At 40.7% G+C, this 14,941-nt stretch overlaps 1 protein-coding gene across 1 annotated transcript; it reads left to right on the top strand.

Annotated features, from left to right (window-relative positions):
* Positions 1 to 4,022: 4,022 nt before the first annotated feature.
* Positions 4,023 to 14,898, top strand: psmc6 (proteasome 26S subunit, ATPase 6). The gene is made up of 14 exons (XM_063494623.1): positions 4,023 to 4,137; positions 4,546 to 4,625; positions 5,063 to 5,102; positions 5,341 to 5,393; positions 5,828 to 5,895; positions 8,480 to 8,594; positions 8,773 to 8,860; positions 11,085 to 11,146; positions 11,232 to 11,355; positions 11,686 to 11,747; positions 12,874 to 12,994; positions 13,078 to 13,158; positions 13,444 to 13,515; positions 13,595 to 14,898. The coding sequence occupies exons 1-14, from the start codon at positions 4,053 to 4,055 to the stop codon at positions 13,711 to 13,713; spliced, it is 1,170 nt and encodes a 389-aa protein (XP_063350693.1). The 5' UTR covers positions 4,023 to 4,052; the 3' UTR covers positions 13,714 to 14,898.
* The last annotated feature ends 43 nt before the right edge of the window (positions 14,899 to 14,941 follow it).

The raw sequence follows: 14,941 nt of genomic DNA, 5'->3' as shown, positions 1-14,941 counted from the left end.
TGAGCATAAAAAAAAGCGAAAATAAATAATAAACACAATTACTAAAATATTTAAAAAGACACAATATGTGAAGGAAAAGAAAACTCCTTAACTATATCACAGAAAAGGTGGGGTGACGTTAACAAAAACCAAAACAATTGAACAGTGCCGCTAATTTGAGGGCTTGCTTGTCATTTCCATGTTTCAGTGAGTTTTTAGAGTTTTTAGAACATGTTCAGCGCCATCTTCTGCCTGTACAGAACCTGACATCATTGGGTTGGTTGGTACTAATAGACTTACATTAGTTTATGTTAGCTAACTAGTAACAGAACCAATATTCTAGTGGAAAACAGGGAGACTAAAACTAAAAAGCCATCTAAGGGGTCACTGTTGTACATTCCCTGGCTGCAACTATAAGTTTTATGTTTAAAAACCAAAGATATATATTTGCACATTTTGCACATTTAATATGCACATGCATATTTGCATTTATTTCCTCTGCTGCCACTTGTTTGAAATTGACTAACACTTTTCTATATTATCACATATATTACTGCTTTCTGTTAGTAACATTACAATGCCCAAATATTTCACATCCTTTTTCATTTGTATATTACATATCAACTACAGTGACACTACAGAACTAGTATCTCACTTTTATGTATATTCAGCTGTAGACACCGTGCTTTGGAGAAGTGGCCTAAAGGGATCTGGTCCTTATTTTCTGAAACAGTGTGGTATCATCTGTCAGTTGACTTATTTTTGCCCATCACATTTAACACTTCAGTTTGACTGTTTTTAATCAGAATAGACAACAATTCTGCAGCAATGATGAAAAAAAGTGGTGATCAACTAGATCCTTGCTGTTAACCTCAAATCTTGGACTAATGCCATGTCTTAGCAAAACAGAGCTATTGATTCCATTATATAACATCCTATAACACTAATATATTTGTAGTGGGTCTATGAACCCAGTGTTTCTATGTTTCTCATGTTCTCATTTGGTAAATGTTAGTTTCCTTGTACTTCCAAGTTTAAGCATTTGTATAAACATTTTTATTTCTAGTTCTGAGTTTCATTCATTTAGTCTATTCCCTTTTGTGCCTCTCTGCATCATCTGTCATGTCTACCATGAGTGTTAAAATCTGTCTCTGTGTTTAGTCATCTGTTTCCTAGTCGTGCCTCTTGCTTCCTCTGTTCCCTATATTCAGTCTGACTCTCGGTGTGTTTCCCGTTTTATTTTGATCGTACCTTGTCCTAAGTTTAGTGTGTTCAGTTTTGCTGCACAGGCTCCCTGTTCACCAAACCCTGGTTGGACCCTGGTGGATGTTAGGTGTGTGCATGTGGGGATACACAAATATCCCATAATGCCCCTACAAATAAAATATAAGTGCAAAACACATAGAGTCAAGTCAGTGGTTAGCTTCTGCCTAATGCATCCCTTAATTCTGGGAATAGGTTGGCCGGGGTTTAATAACCAGTGTGTGGAGATGCATTCACGACTGATATGGGCATGTAGTGTCTGCACTGCGCTCAGCAGTGACATGAGGTCATCTAACACTGACTCTGTGGAGGAGGAGAATCAGGACTGGCTCCAATAATTAACTCCACGAGCAGTCTCGTGATGACATTCTACTCTTCAGTCTACACTACACTTGGTCAGCCTTTGATGGTTAAATGGTGCACCCTGTACTGGGTGACAGATGCATTTTGTGTTGATTATAGGCAGATTGTATCAAGTGAGTTGTGACACTTGCACCAATGAGGAACACACTCAGTTGTTGGTGCCAAAAAGCTCCAGGGAAATGATTTTCTAGGAGGCTCATTGTAACCGCATGGCAGGGCATATGAGGTATGACAAAACTCTGGAGCGAGAATGGCGCAATTCTTTTGGCTTGGCATCCAGGCAGATGTACACCAGTGATGCGTATCCTGCCCGGATCATCAGCTGATGAACCAGCCAGTCATTCCAAAAATGTCTTTATGCCCATTACCACATTGATGTTCATGTTTTGCACACTAAAAGAGCCAAATGAATTACTGGGCATTAAATCTGTTCCTACCCCCCACAGCTTCTTTCTGCTGTTTGGAAAGAAGCTGTGGGGGGTATTAGACCTAACTAATTTACTCCCTCAGAGCCGAATCTGCTGCTGGGTTCTCCTGATCTGACCCTTTCTGTTTCTGGATCATTCAAAGACTTAAATTCTAAACAGATTTACAGTTTAAAACTTGTTATAAATGCCCTGGATTAAACAGTAAATCATAAGATTATGGAAATTACAGGCTATGCTAGTCTGAGTGACTGAGGATAATATAATGGACTCCATATCAACGGTAACAAAGTCTGACAAATACAGTATTTTTGCACCAACACTGTGAATCCTAAAGAGCCATTGGCTGAAAACCTATCTCAGCATAGTTTGTATTATGTTCTTAAAATTTTAAGAAAACTGGACAAGTAAAGGACACAAGAGCGTCAGGCCTAAAAGACTATCCAGAGCAGATGAACAGTATCTGAAAGTCATATCCCTAAGAAATGGGGAAAAATTCCAGCAAAGATTTGATTTAGGATCTGAGAGATGCATCGGTCCCTCTAGTTGATTCATCTGCTGTTTAGAATAGAATAGAATAGAATAATCCTTTAATTGTCCCACAAGGGGAAATTTGGTTGTAACAACAGCCAAAAAGACACATATACAAACAAACAGTACACAGGACACAGAACAGAAACATACACAATTTTTCTTACATATATACATTAAGGACAATGGTTACTATATACAGAGAGTACTGTACAGTTATTAAATGAAATAAAAATAACTACAGATAAGAGGCAAACCAGGTTGTAGTGTGAATTGGTTGATTAACTTTTTGCACTTACAGTGCTGATGTAAACATCTATGTTTGTTGGGAGCAGTTCTGATTGTACAGTCTGACAGCTGCAGGGAGGAAGGACCTGCGGAAACGCTCCTCCATGCATCTAGGATGCAGCAGTCTGTCACTGAAGGAGCTCTGCAGTTCAGCAACATTTACATGCATGGGGTGAGAGACTGTCCATCAGAGATGTTATTTTGGCCAGAGTCCTTCTGTCTCCCACCACCTGCACTGGGTCCAGGGTGCATCCCAGAACAGAGCTGGCCTTCCTGATGAGTTTATCCAACCTCTTCCTCTCAGCTGCCGATAAACCGCTGCTCCAACATACAACACTGTAAAAAATGACAGATGCCACCACAGAGTCATAGAAGGTCTTTGGAGCTCCCTGTACTCCAAATGACCTCAGCCGCCTCAGCAAGTAGAGTCTGCTCTGACCCTTCCTGTTTGCTGAAGCCTATTGAGAAATGGTCTCAGTGGAAGGGGCTGTAAGGCAAACATTATTTAGAAAGGGAAACGGGGAGAGAAGGCCAACATATACAAAATTACATAACAACTGAAGTGAAAATTTTAAATATTATCAGTTTGTATGGAAGACGGGAGACCATGAAATACCATCTGGAAAGCATTTGATTGGCTTTAATTTTTGGAATAACAACGATGCCAAAGACACTGGTAATGCAGTAAATGCATAGATAGAAAAACACAAATAGAAGACTATCAGGCATGGATTGGCCATCAGTATTATTGAAACAGTGTGGGATCATTCATCAGGAACCCTGGACAGCGATTCCTGACTGCTTAAGGAAATTACAAGAAACCTTGCCTTAGTCAGTTCAGGTTGTGTTGAAGGTGGTAATATTAAATGTATATAATGTATATAATATAAATGTTGACTTTTTTGACAATCAGAATTATAATCTCAATGCAATGTTGTGCCAAACACATCCATCTTTTCTAAGATGAGCTCTGTAAATTCTCTATAGGGTCCTCTTGTTTATTTATTAATTTCTGTTAGTGTTATATCAGTTATTACATTGTACGTGTTGCATGTCTAAACTGACAGGCAGCAGTGTGTGTGTGAATATCAATCCCAGCGAACAGCAACATCACGGAGCGCGAAATTTCGGCATCCGACTGAGGTAAGTGAACGAACCAAGAGTGGAGTGACACCGCATTTTCCCATCATTCAGCGGGGCGTCATGGCGGACACTAGAGAAAAAGCGCTGCAGGACTACAGGAAGAAATTGCTGGAACACAAAGAAGTTGATGGGCGACTAAAAGAATGTAAAGGAACATTTAACACTGATATTTGCGTTCGTGCTAGAAATTCGTGTTGTTTAGTTGACTGGTTACTTGTAGATGGACAGGCAGCATTGACTAGCATACCAGCTAGCTAGTGCTTTGTCATGCAGTTAGCTTCTTGGTGGAAATGTATGGAGGCTACCGGGTCTCGCTACCAGCTTAGGAGCATAAACACGACAGTGATACAGTTCGTCCGTTCGTTGGATAATTCATATTTTAAGGCCGGTTAATTTAAGAATGTGAGGTCATTATTTGTTAACGTTATCAAGAGCTATAAGTAGAGCTAACTTCTGACTTTTCACGTTGATGCGAGCATTAGCTATAACAAACTGCTCCAGTTAGCTCTTAGTGTGTGTGTATGAAACATGTTGACTGTCCGTTGTTTTCCAGTGAGAGAGCAGCTGCGAGAACAGACCAAACAGTACGAGAAATCAGAGAATGATCTCAAGGCTCTCCAAAGCGTCGGTCAGGTAAATATACCGTGTGGAAATTAATCATTTGGCTTCAACTAAAGACTGAAGGTTAACGTTGTACATCAGTGCATTCACACTCAAGCAATGCAAAGAGAAGACTGTTCACTTGTTATCTGATGACAGAAATCTGAAGCCAGTGACAGTAATTAGATGTGCAATATTTCTGGCTGTTGTAAGTCAACAGACAGAAATAAGCAGTTTCCACCAATGCGCTAGAGTGCTGAACAGTTTCAGCTGACTAAGCTGCTGTGTGCTACAGGTGAGAAACTAACAGCAGACAATATCAAAAGAGTGATTTTTCTTTTCTCCTTTTCCCCTTTGTGTCCCAGTTAAATAACTAATAGTTAGGCTATAGTACATGAAGCTAATGTCAACACAAACAGAAGGGACCTGATGTATTTTTTTTATTAGCTAACTATTTGTCTTCCCTGCAGATTGTTGGAGAAGTGCTCAAACAACTCACTGAGGAGAAATGTAAGTCTTAAATTCCCATATATTATAGCACAGGTAGAAAAGGCTGATTGATTTTATACTTCTCTTTAGTCTTCTACTGTCAGGCTCATTATGCAACACCTATGTTGAAGCCTGGTAATCAATGGAAATAACAAATGTGAATCTGTGACATGTGTTACAGTGTTAAACTCAGGTGTGTGGTTTTTTTTTTTTTTTTTTTTTTTACTGAAGTCATCTGTGTTTTGCTCCTAAATTACAGTCATTGTAAAGGCTACCAATGGACCCCGATATGTGGTTGGATGTCGCAGGCAGGTAAGGGTTGATCACATTCTAGTGTTTGTGCTGTCTTGTAATGCAGAATTTTCTTTAGGGTTTGGAAGCCCTCTGTAATCACATCTGAGAGCTTTGAGTGCTAAATCATTTGATTTTCATCATTTATCAATGATGAGGAAATAAAAATAGGTTTACAAAAGACTCTGTACCAATGACCAGATCTGTTTCTTTGTGTACAATGTTGTAAATCAGCTGGAAGTACTCCATTATTCAGCACTGAGTTATGTAATTTTTAGAATCAGCAGTGGCAGTCTAACTTTATTCTTGTATATTGGGTCAATACAGCTAAAGAAGAAACACACTTCACAATGTTTACATTGTGACATATTAAAAATGATGTATTGTTTAATTTTCACTAATCAAACTTTCTCAACAAATGCTGACTTGACTGTATAAAATGTAAACTCTTCCAGTTGGACAAATCCCAGCTGAAGCCGGGGACCAGAGTGGCTCTGGACATGACTACGCTTACTATCATGAGGTAAGGTGGATATGATGATTATTTTGAATTGGTTCACCAGAATCGTGTCTCACAGCACTAAGAAAAAGGTTTATAGAGGCTGGGGTCTAACACACCAGGTAAGACCCCAGGTGCAGGCTGTGTAAAGAAGCAGTGAGATCCAGCACATAACAGCAGGGTGCAAGATGCTAGCAGGCAGGGCATACATGGAACACCATAACCAAGTGGCTGGAATAGTATACAGAAACATCTGTGCCAAGTGTGACCTGGAAGTCCAGAGGTCAAAACGGAATACAACCTAGAGGATGGTGATGGCTGATGGTGGCTAACCAACAGTATTACTATTACCATAGTAGTGGACAAGCAGAGGAAGGAGGCCGTAGTGATAACAACATCAGGAAGAAGGAACACAACAAGCTCAAGAAGTAATAAGGGCTGAGAGAGGTGCTCAAGAAGATGTGGACGGTGAAGGCAACAGTGGTCCTAGAGCACGTGGTAATCGGAGCACTCAAGCTAGTGACCCCCAAACCTGGCGAGTGGCTCGAGCAGATCCCAGGAAATGTGGAGCTTCCTAAAAACCCAAATTCAGAACACAGCATCTTTTATCAGGTTGTTATTCAAAATAAGCTACCGTGGTAATTCAGCCAGGAAAAAAGAGAGCTGCTTTGATGACCAAGGAAAGCTCTGACTGAAAGTTCAACAAAGTGCTCTCCTGCTTTGCAGTATGGCCCTCAGCACTGATTAATAAACAATAGATTTATCACAGCACACAGGTTTGTTTACTTTTACATCTCTGAATTAATAAGTCTGCTGCAGTGGGGAAACTCCATATGGGTTTGCTTTATTGTCATTATATGACATAATGAAATCACAGTTGCAGCTCCCTTTAAATATCGGTATAAAATAAATAATTTTCATACTAGTTGTGCGGGCTTTCATCGACCTGTAGGGCTTGACTGAAGGCATTAAGCTGAACAGATGATGAGCTGGGTGGGAGGAGTCAGGATGTTTTTTGGCTCTTCTGCATCTGGAATTGGCGATCTCCTCCAGGAAGGGCCAGAGAGCATCTGACGATCCTCTGTCTGTGTTTGACACTCTGCTGCTTCCACTGTACCACACTGAGATGCAGTAAGTAAGGACACAAGCAGCTTCTGATTCAGTCTCTTTTTACTGAAGATTGGCACAAAGTGCAGACCCTGCATCGCCTTCACTGCCATCGCCCGTGTATTCTCCAACCATGAGAGATAATTTATGATTGCAACTCCCAGAAATCGTCTCTACCCAGTCTCCATGTATGTAGAGAGGGTATAATCCCCTGCAGTCTTATGGAAGGCGACAAGGACCTTCCTGGTTTTTGAGGTGTTTAGAAGCAGGTTGTTGGCTTCACACCACTCTGTCAGCAGCCTCATTCCCCTTTGTGATTAGGGATGGATACCGGTATCAGGTGCCATTATGGCACCGGTTCTGACATAAACAGTAGTAACCAGACCGAAAAGCAGCGCACATTTCGGTGCTTTATTTCGGTGCTTTATTTCGGTGCTTTTTTTTTTTTTCCTGAGATGGAAAAAAAAATTTTTGGATTCTAGCCAATCATTTTACCTTTCCAAGGACAGTAGGCGGGCCGAGGTACGTACATTCTTTTAGAGCAGAGCTACGGATTAAAAATGCCCAAGGCAAAGTGGTCAAAAGTCTTGCTGTACTTCACAGCAAAAGATGCAAACTCAGCAGCCTGCAACAAGTGCTTTAAGGTGAGACTGTGCAAAGGAGGTAACACCTCGAATCTGATGTAACACCTCGAATCTGATGAAACACCTGGCGACGCATAGCGTTTTTTTAAAAGCCGAAAATGCACCGTATTTGATAGCTTGCTGCAAGACCTCACACCGAGCACATCTACTGCGGGTGTGGTGCCTGTTATCGGACCTGGAGTTAGCAACATCCCCCAAGAACCCAAAGAGGAGAGTCCTGGCCCCTAGCCCTGCCAGTGTAGCAGAAATGATGACGGATGATGATGGCAGCAGCAGCCGTTCTTCTCTGGGCGAGTAGCTTAATGTTGTTCGTGTGTAATTTACGTTTAGTAGGTTAACCACGTTATTAAATTAATGCACGTAAGGTGAACTAGCAAACACCGTCGTGGTTACATGCGGCTGTCTTCTTGTTTGATGGCAGATACTCCCTTCACCCTGGCCAAAAAGGCTAAAATGACCAAAGAAAAAGTGGAAAACAGCTAAACATGAGCGGTTTTTGGACAAAGTTTGTTTTTTCCATTGTTTAAGCACTGCTTCCAGCCAAGAGTGATACCATATATGCCCTATAGCTGCAGAAAAGGCTAACATTGTTATCTTTTTACAAAAAAAACAGCTAAACATGAGAGGTTTTTGGACAAAGTTTGTGTTCTCCATTCTTTAAGCACCGTTTAAGCACCGGCACCGTTTCAAAAGTACCGGGTTGGCACCGGTATCGGATAAAACCTAAACGATACCCATCCCTATTTGTGATGAAGCCCACCAGGGTGGTGTCGTCTGCAAAGTTAATAAAAAGGAAGCTTCCTGAACTTGGCTTATGTGATGATGCCAGTGTATGTGTGGCCTGTTTTTTTTCACAGGTACCTGCCCAGGGAGGTGGACCCTCTGGTGTACAACATGTCCCATGAGGACCCTGGCAGCGTCTCCTATTCTGAGATCGGAGGCTTGTCTGAACAGATCCGTGAGCTGAGAGAGGTACAACAAAAATGAAGTCCTCCTCAACTCTCGTGTGCTCTGCATTATTTATCTCAGTGTGACTGACTCCAGTGTTTTATTACATTCTGTTTGTATGATTTCACCTTCACTAGTCATTGTTTTACATTATATATTTAAATGAGTCTACAATAATGGGGCTGCTGCTGTTTTCCTGCAGGTGATTGAGCTCCCACTGACCAACCCTGAGCTTTTCCAGAGAGTTGGCATCATTCCTCCTAAAGGCTGTCTGCTGTATGGGCCCCCAGGTAACTGTCATTTCCTGGTGTTTTCACATTACAGCGCCAAATCACAGCAATAATTGCCCCAAGGTGCTTTATGTTGTAAGGTAGACCCTACAATACAATGCTTTATTCTCTTGAAAACATTCATAAACATATGAATATTTCTTCCTAATGGCCAATGGCATGAGGAAGAGTACATCTAACAGCTAGGATCAAGTTAGAATACAATGTTTTCACAGCTTGCCAAGAAATCCTGTGATTTCACTCACTTTAGTCCAAAGAGTCTTCTGTTTTTCTTCTTGTCTTTGTGTTAAAGTGAGGCTGAATAAGCTGAATTTTACTCATTTGTCACTGTAGTGTTTCAAGTGCACCTGATTTTAATCACAATTAGAGTTCTTCATTGTTTTTCATGTGCGAAAAGTGACTTTGAACATACAGCTCCAGCTAGCCTTGGGTTGTCAGTGCAAGCCAAAGTGCTGTACACATTAAAGGCTACATGCTCTAATCGCGCCTCGATGCAGTGTGGAGCAAATTGTTGCCTAAGCTGAAAAACTGTCAGCCTTGTCTTGGTTTCAATACACCTTCTTGAACTGATGTAATCACACCAATTTTCACTTAACGCATGGTGTGAATACACCAATAGGCTTCATCATACATCCATGTAGTGCTGGGCGATATGACGATATATATCGTGTGGACGATAGAAAAGTGTCTATCGTGCCATTTGTCTTCTATCGTTTATATCGTACTAACCCAAATTTTCTAAATTATTACATAAAATATATAATTAACCCTTTACAACCGGTCGGAGCAGGTACACTCCGTTTTGCCTAACTATTTTTAAACCCCTGTAGAACTGGAACCACGTATGGTAGTGCAATATTTTTTTTTTTTGCATGTGAAACCAGAAGAGTTGTACTTACATCTAATGCCATTAGCTTGTCCAAGGTCACGGTTTCCTTCCACATATAGCTTTGCAAAAATTGCATAAGAAGCACTTGCAGCAACAAAAACATAATATTCCAAACTTGCAGCAACAAAAAGGTAATATTTCAGACTTGCAGCAACAAAAACATAATATTCCAGAAACACGCTTTGCCGATGGTCATAACACTTCCTACGTTGGCATATACGTCAGCGCGAACTATCGCATGTCCGCCATTACCTGCCCGAAACCGGAAGTGACGTCATTTTCGCGAAAGGGCCTTATAAGCCTATGTTGGTGTTTTTAAAAGGCATGTTTGACTTTATGCTTTTCTGTATCGTTTCTGGGATGCTTAGAACTCAAATTACACTGTTGGAAATAGTTTATTTTGATGCATTATAATATTTATTTTCATTTTTCCTGTAGTATACAAAAATTAGTGTATCTCAAAAATAAAACTATGAAGACACTCAAAATAAATTTCTCGTGGTTGGAAACTTTTGTATTTACAGTTTTGAGGGATACACCTCTTAAATTTTTTTTAACTAGAAATATATGTAAAAAACAAAACACTACAAGTTTTTGCAATTTATGTAGTTACTATGGACTTAATGCATACATATTATTAAAAGTTGGGCTATAACGGTTGTATTGATATATGGAAACTTGAAATACTCCCACAAATGGCACTACAGCATGTAAAAACATAAAGATAAGCTCTGGCGGACTTGGTTCTATGGTAGGTCTTAAAGGGTTAAATAGCCTGTGGCAAATATATTAGTGTTGTCTTCTCACTATACATGCTCTTAACTTTATGCAAGAAAAAATAAAGTATAAAAAAAAAAAGATATTTTTTGCAAAGAAACTCCGTCTCGTGGTTTGCGAGCTGGTGCTGCTGTACGTGCACCCGGATTTGCGACATGCTTTACGGTAACTCAAAACAAAGACTGCACCCTCAGCACTCGCTGTTTACAGACTGCGTACCTAGATGACCACAGGTCAGGTGGTATATCGTGATATATATCGTTATCGTGATATAAAATAATTCATATCGTGATAAATATTTTTTCCATATCGCCCAGCACTACATCCATGATATGTTTGTTTTATGGGTGCAACAATTTTTTTCCACTGATTCTTCGTTGGGAGCATAATGTAATCAGCCGTAAAGGCCTGGTGGGGGTGTTGTTGTCAGGATGACAGGCGGGTGGCATGGACACACAAGTCTGTGAATGTGATAAATCGAGTAGAACACGATGTAGTATTTTTGAAATCCGTACCACCAGTACTTCTAATGGTCAGTGATGATCTGTTGTGAAACAGGCACTGGAAAAACTCTTCTTGCTAGAGCTGTGGCCAGTCAACTGGACTGCAATTTCCTGAAGGTGAGTCTCAGCAGCTCCATCAGAGTGTACTGCCACACTCGGACACAGTCACTCAGCTTATTGTGTGTCTGTGTGGCTGCTGTAGGTGGTGTCCAGCTCCATTGTGGACAAGTACATTGGTGAGAGTGCCAGGCTGATCAGAGAAATGTTCAACTATGCCAGGGACCACCAGCCATGCATCATCTTCATGGATGAGATTGATGCCATTGGTAAGTCAGCGTCAGCTCTACAGAGAAGGATAGGAAATGCTTTATCCCATATTTGGGAAATTCTTTTGTTAAAGTAGTAAAGCCGTATTTCCAAAATTCAGATCACACTTAAAGTTAAGACGTACTGAAAACAGGAGCTGTCTTTTTATTTGCCTGCTTGTCTCCAGTTTGAATGAAATTTAAGTACTTTGTAAAGCCATGTCACAGATGTGAGCTTCAATACTGACACAGCAAGCACAAAGTTCATTCAAAAAAGAGTTGTGTACTGAGTATTTATTTACAGTGAAATTGTTAGAAGGGTGCTTGAGATACTTGTGTTATTGCCTGTAGGTGGCAGACGTTTCTCAGAGGGAACCTCAGCTGACAGAGAGATTCAGAGGACTTTGATGGAGGTAACAGAAGCACCAAAACACCACTCAGCAGCACTCTTTGTTGTTTGGATATAAACAGCAAATATGGAACAGTGTGATCGCCTGTTTTGCGTCATGCTTACATGTTGCAGCCAGAAGGTGCTCAATCCACCCAATACCCCAAGTGTCCAGCTTAGGTGCCTTTATAAAAACTAAAAAACATTATATTGGACTTCATTTTCCATACTACAGAATTGTATTGTACTTGGAGGGTGTCCTTAGCTGTATCAGTCCCTGCCAGTAATAACTGCCAGTTATCAGTTTATTGTAACTCTGCAGTCACATAGTGACTATCTAAAGTAAGAAACATACTAAACCAAATGAATTTGAAAGCAAAGTGCAAATGAAAGTATAATTGAGCCTTAGTGACTAAGGAGGCACGTTTTTACCCTGCATGAGAAATAAGCTCACACACAAAATCTCCATCAAATTGATGCAAAGCTTTTAAAATGGACTGGTTCTTATACAGCGTGCCTCATTCGCCCATGCATTCTATGTGCTTTCTATATTCTATATACTGGGGCTAGTGTCTTGCCTGCTTTCCCCCCTGAGCTACAGCCACTCCACTTTTGTTCTGCCATGTGTGACATGAAGTACTCCAAATTTCCGGGCTGGTACTCTCTATGCTATCCACATACCACACATTCCCATTTTTCTATACAGGAGACAAGTTTACCTGAAAGTAAAATTGTGTAGTTACAGTGTTGTAAGAGAGAACGTCTGTGATCCTAACATGAGCAATAAAAGCATTCCCGATTCTCTGAGTCTGTGAGATTAAAAATGCTTTTGGCTGCTCACAAGCGGCACATCAGCTCACCCTAGATGCCCTTCCTGACGCAGACCCCCAACCCACCCCACCCATCTGTTGTTATTATAACAGATGTTAACGCAAAGACACTAACAGCACAACACGCTGTTTGAACGTCTGTACTGGGTCTGTTTAGGCAATAAGACATCATGTCAATATGTCGGTTGTTCATTTGAAGCAGACCTTTCCAAACATTTGTTGTTTTTAACTTGATTCTTTTAGTCACCAGTAACATGGTTGCCGTTGCAGTGGACAGGTGCTTAATCACACAGAATACATGACATGTCTGTGTGTTTTCAGCTGTTGAATCAGATGGACGGCTTCGACACATTGCACAGAGTCAAGATGATCATGGCCACCAACAGACCTGACACTCTCGACCCTGCCCTGCTGCGGCCTGGCAGACTGGACCGCAAAATTCGTAAGAACTTCTCCTGTTCAGCTTCTCTGTCAGCTCTATGTGAGCCCACACAAGAAAACCACTTTCCTTTGTCTCTTCCTCAGACATTGAACTGCCCAATGAGCAGGCTCGTCTTGACATCCTTAAGATTCACTCCAGTCCTATCACCAAGCACGGAGAAATAGGTGAGTAGACGAGCATCACCTCAGTCCTGCTGCACTTATCCAATTGTCAAACGGACTCTGTGTTACTTTGGTAGTTTGCTCATTTAGGTGCTCTGCCTGGAAGTTTCAGCATGTTAACTTGACAAAAATCCCTCAGATGAACAACAGGTTGCTTTCCTCTTTGCTGCCTACTCATGACTTGTACATATCTCTGTTCTTTGAAGGCTTTTGTTAATGTTTTTGTTGCAGAATAATCGACACGTGACCTCTCCGTTTTAACGGATCTAACTGTATGATTACTTTCAGATTTTGAAGCCATTGTGAAGCTGTCAGATGGTTTCAATGGAGCTGACCTGAGAAACGTGTGCACAGAAGCAGGTCAGATGATCATTCCTTATCAGATCTATGATGAGCTCTGAGAAGCTCTTCTCTCACGTGGCTCTGTGTATGTTTTCAGGGTTATTTGCCATCCGCTCAGATCGTGAGTACGTAACTCAGGAGGACTTTATGAAGGCCGTGAGGAAGGTGGCTGACTCAAAGAAGCTCGAGTCTAAGCTGGACTACAAACCTGTATAACTTGTCTGTCCTTTTCTTTATTTTTTATTCCTCTGTCATGGATTTGCTGTGTTAAAGTTTGTTTGTTGGGAAGCGGTATTAAAAGAAAAAGAAAAAAAAATCCCTCCACCTTCCAGATGCCAAAAGTGACTTTCATAGTGACGTTACCTGCTGTTTCCACTTATTAGCTGAACCCGCCTCAGTGTTTACACCACATGAAAGAGGCTTTGTCTTATAATCCACACTTGTATAAAACGGCTTTATGTCCACAAATACAACTGTTGCTGAAGCTGTGTTTTATTTCCATCGTTCAGTTTTCTTCTTAATTATCCACAACTGAAATGGAAATTTGACAAAAACATGCTCCTGTTAACTAATCACATCCACAGATGACCACAGAGGTGTTCAGTTTATGTTTTAGTGTGCTTTTAAACTTTTTCAACCAGTCTCTGATTTTTATCTAGAAGGGTGATATTAACCTTTGAAATGCATATTTTAAGATGGCAGCAACTGGGACTGAATAATATGGACCAAACTTTATGGATCCATGGTGAAGGTCCTACTTGATTTAATTTAGTGTTATTTATATAGGCCAAAGCACAACAACAGTTGGCTCTTTAATATTGATTATAAAGACCTCACAATAATACAAAAAACCTAACAATCAGATGACCCCCTATGAACAAGCACATGGTAAAAATGGGAAGAAACCTCCAGCAGACCATCTGCTACCACTAGTTGAGGGTGAAGGGAAAGGAAGAGAGCCAGAGAATAATAACTAATGAGTAACTAATGCAGAGTGTTGTATAAACACACAGTAATTGAAGAAGAAACACTTGGTACATCATGGGAAGCCCCCAGCAGCTGAGACGGATACAGTCCTAACTCTATGCTTTATTTATAAAAGTAGAGAGGGTGTCTATGGAGGGCCAGGAGGGACAATTCATGAATTAATTTTATCAGTCAGCCTCACCAATCACAGTCAGGGGGCGGGGTTAACGCTGATTGAGTCAACACCATTGCTTTGGCCTTTCAGTGGGCGTTTCTCAGCGCCAACAGCAAACAGAGAAACTAACTCAACTATCGAGTCTTTCTCTCATGATGTTCGTATGTCATGCTCATTTCAGTCACCAATTCTGAATTATAACTAACATTAAAAACATGTTAAAGGAGGAGAGAGAGCAAATAAATCTCATTAACATCTGATCTTTGAGTTTTTGTTCAATAATCAGCATGACCTGTGTATACA

Source organism: Pelmatolapia mariae, linkage group LG15, assembly GCF_036321145.2.
Source record: "Pelmatolapia mariae isolate MD_Pm_ZW linkage group LG15, Pm_UMD_F_2, whole genome shotgun sequence".
Lineage (NCBI taxonomy): Eukaryota > Metazoa > Chordata > Actinopteri > Cichliformes > Cichlidae > Pelmatolapia > Pelmatolapia mariae.
This window is presented reverse-complemented; position numbering and strand designations above follow the sequence as displayed.

Coding starts and splice junctions, on each gene's coding strand:
- psmc6 (XM_063494623.1), top strand. CDS start 4,053: ATGGCGGACACTAGAGAAAAAGCGCTGCAGGACTACAGGAAGAAATTG. Junction 4,138..4,545: donor TGATGGGCGACTAAAAGAAT/GTAAAGGAACAT, acceptor GTTGTTTTCCAG/TGAGAGAGCAGCTGCGAGAA. Junction 5,896..8,479: donor ACTACGCTTACTATCATGAG/GTAAGGTGGATA, acceptor TTTTTTTCACAG/GTACCTGCCCAGGGAGGTGG.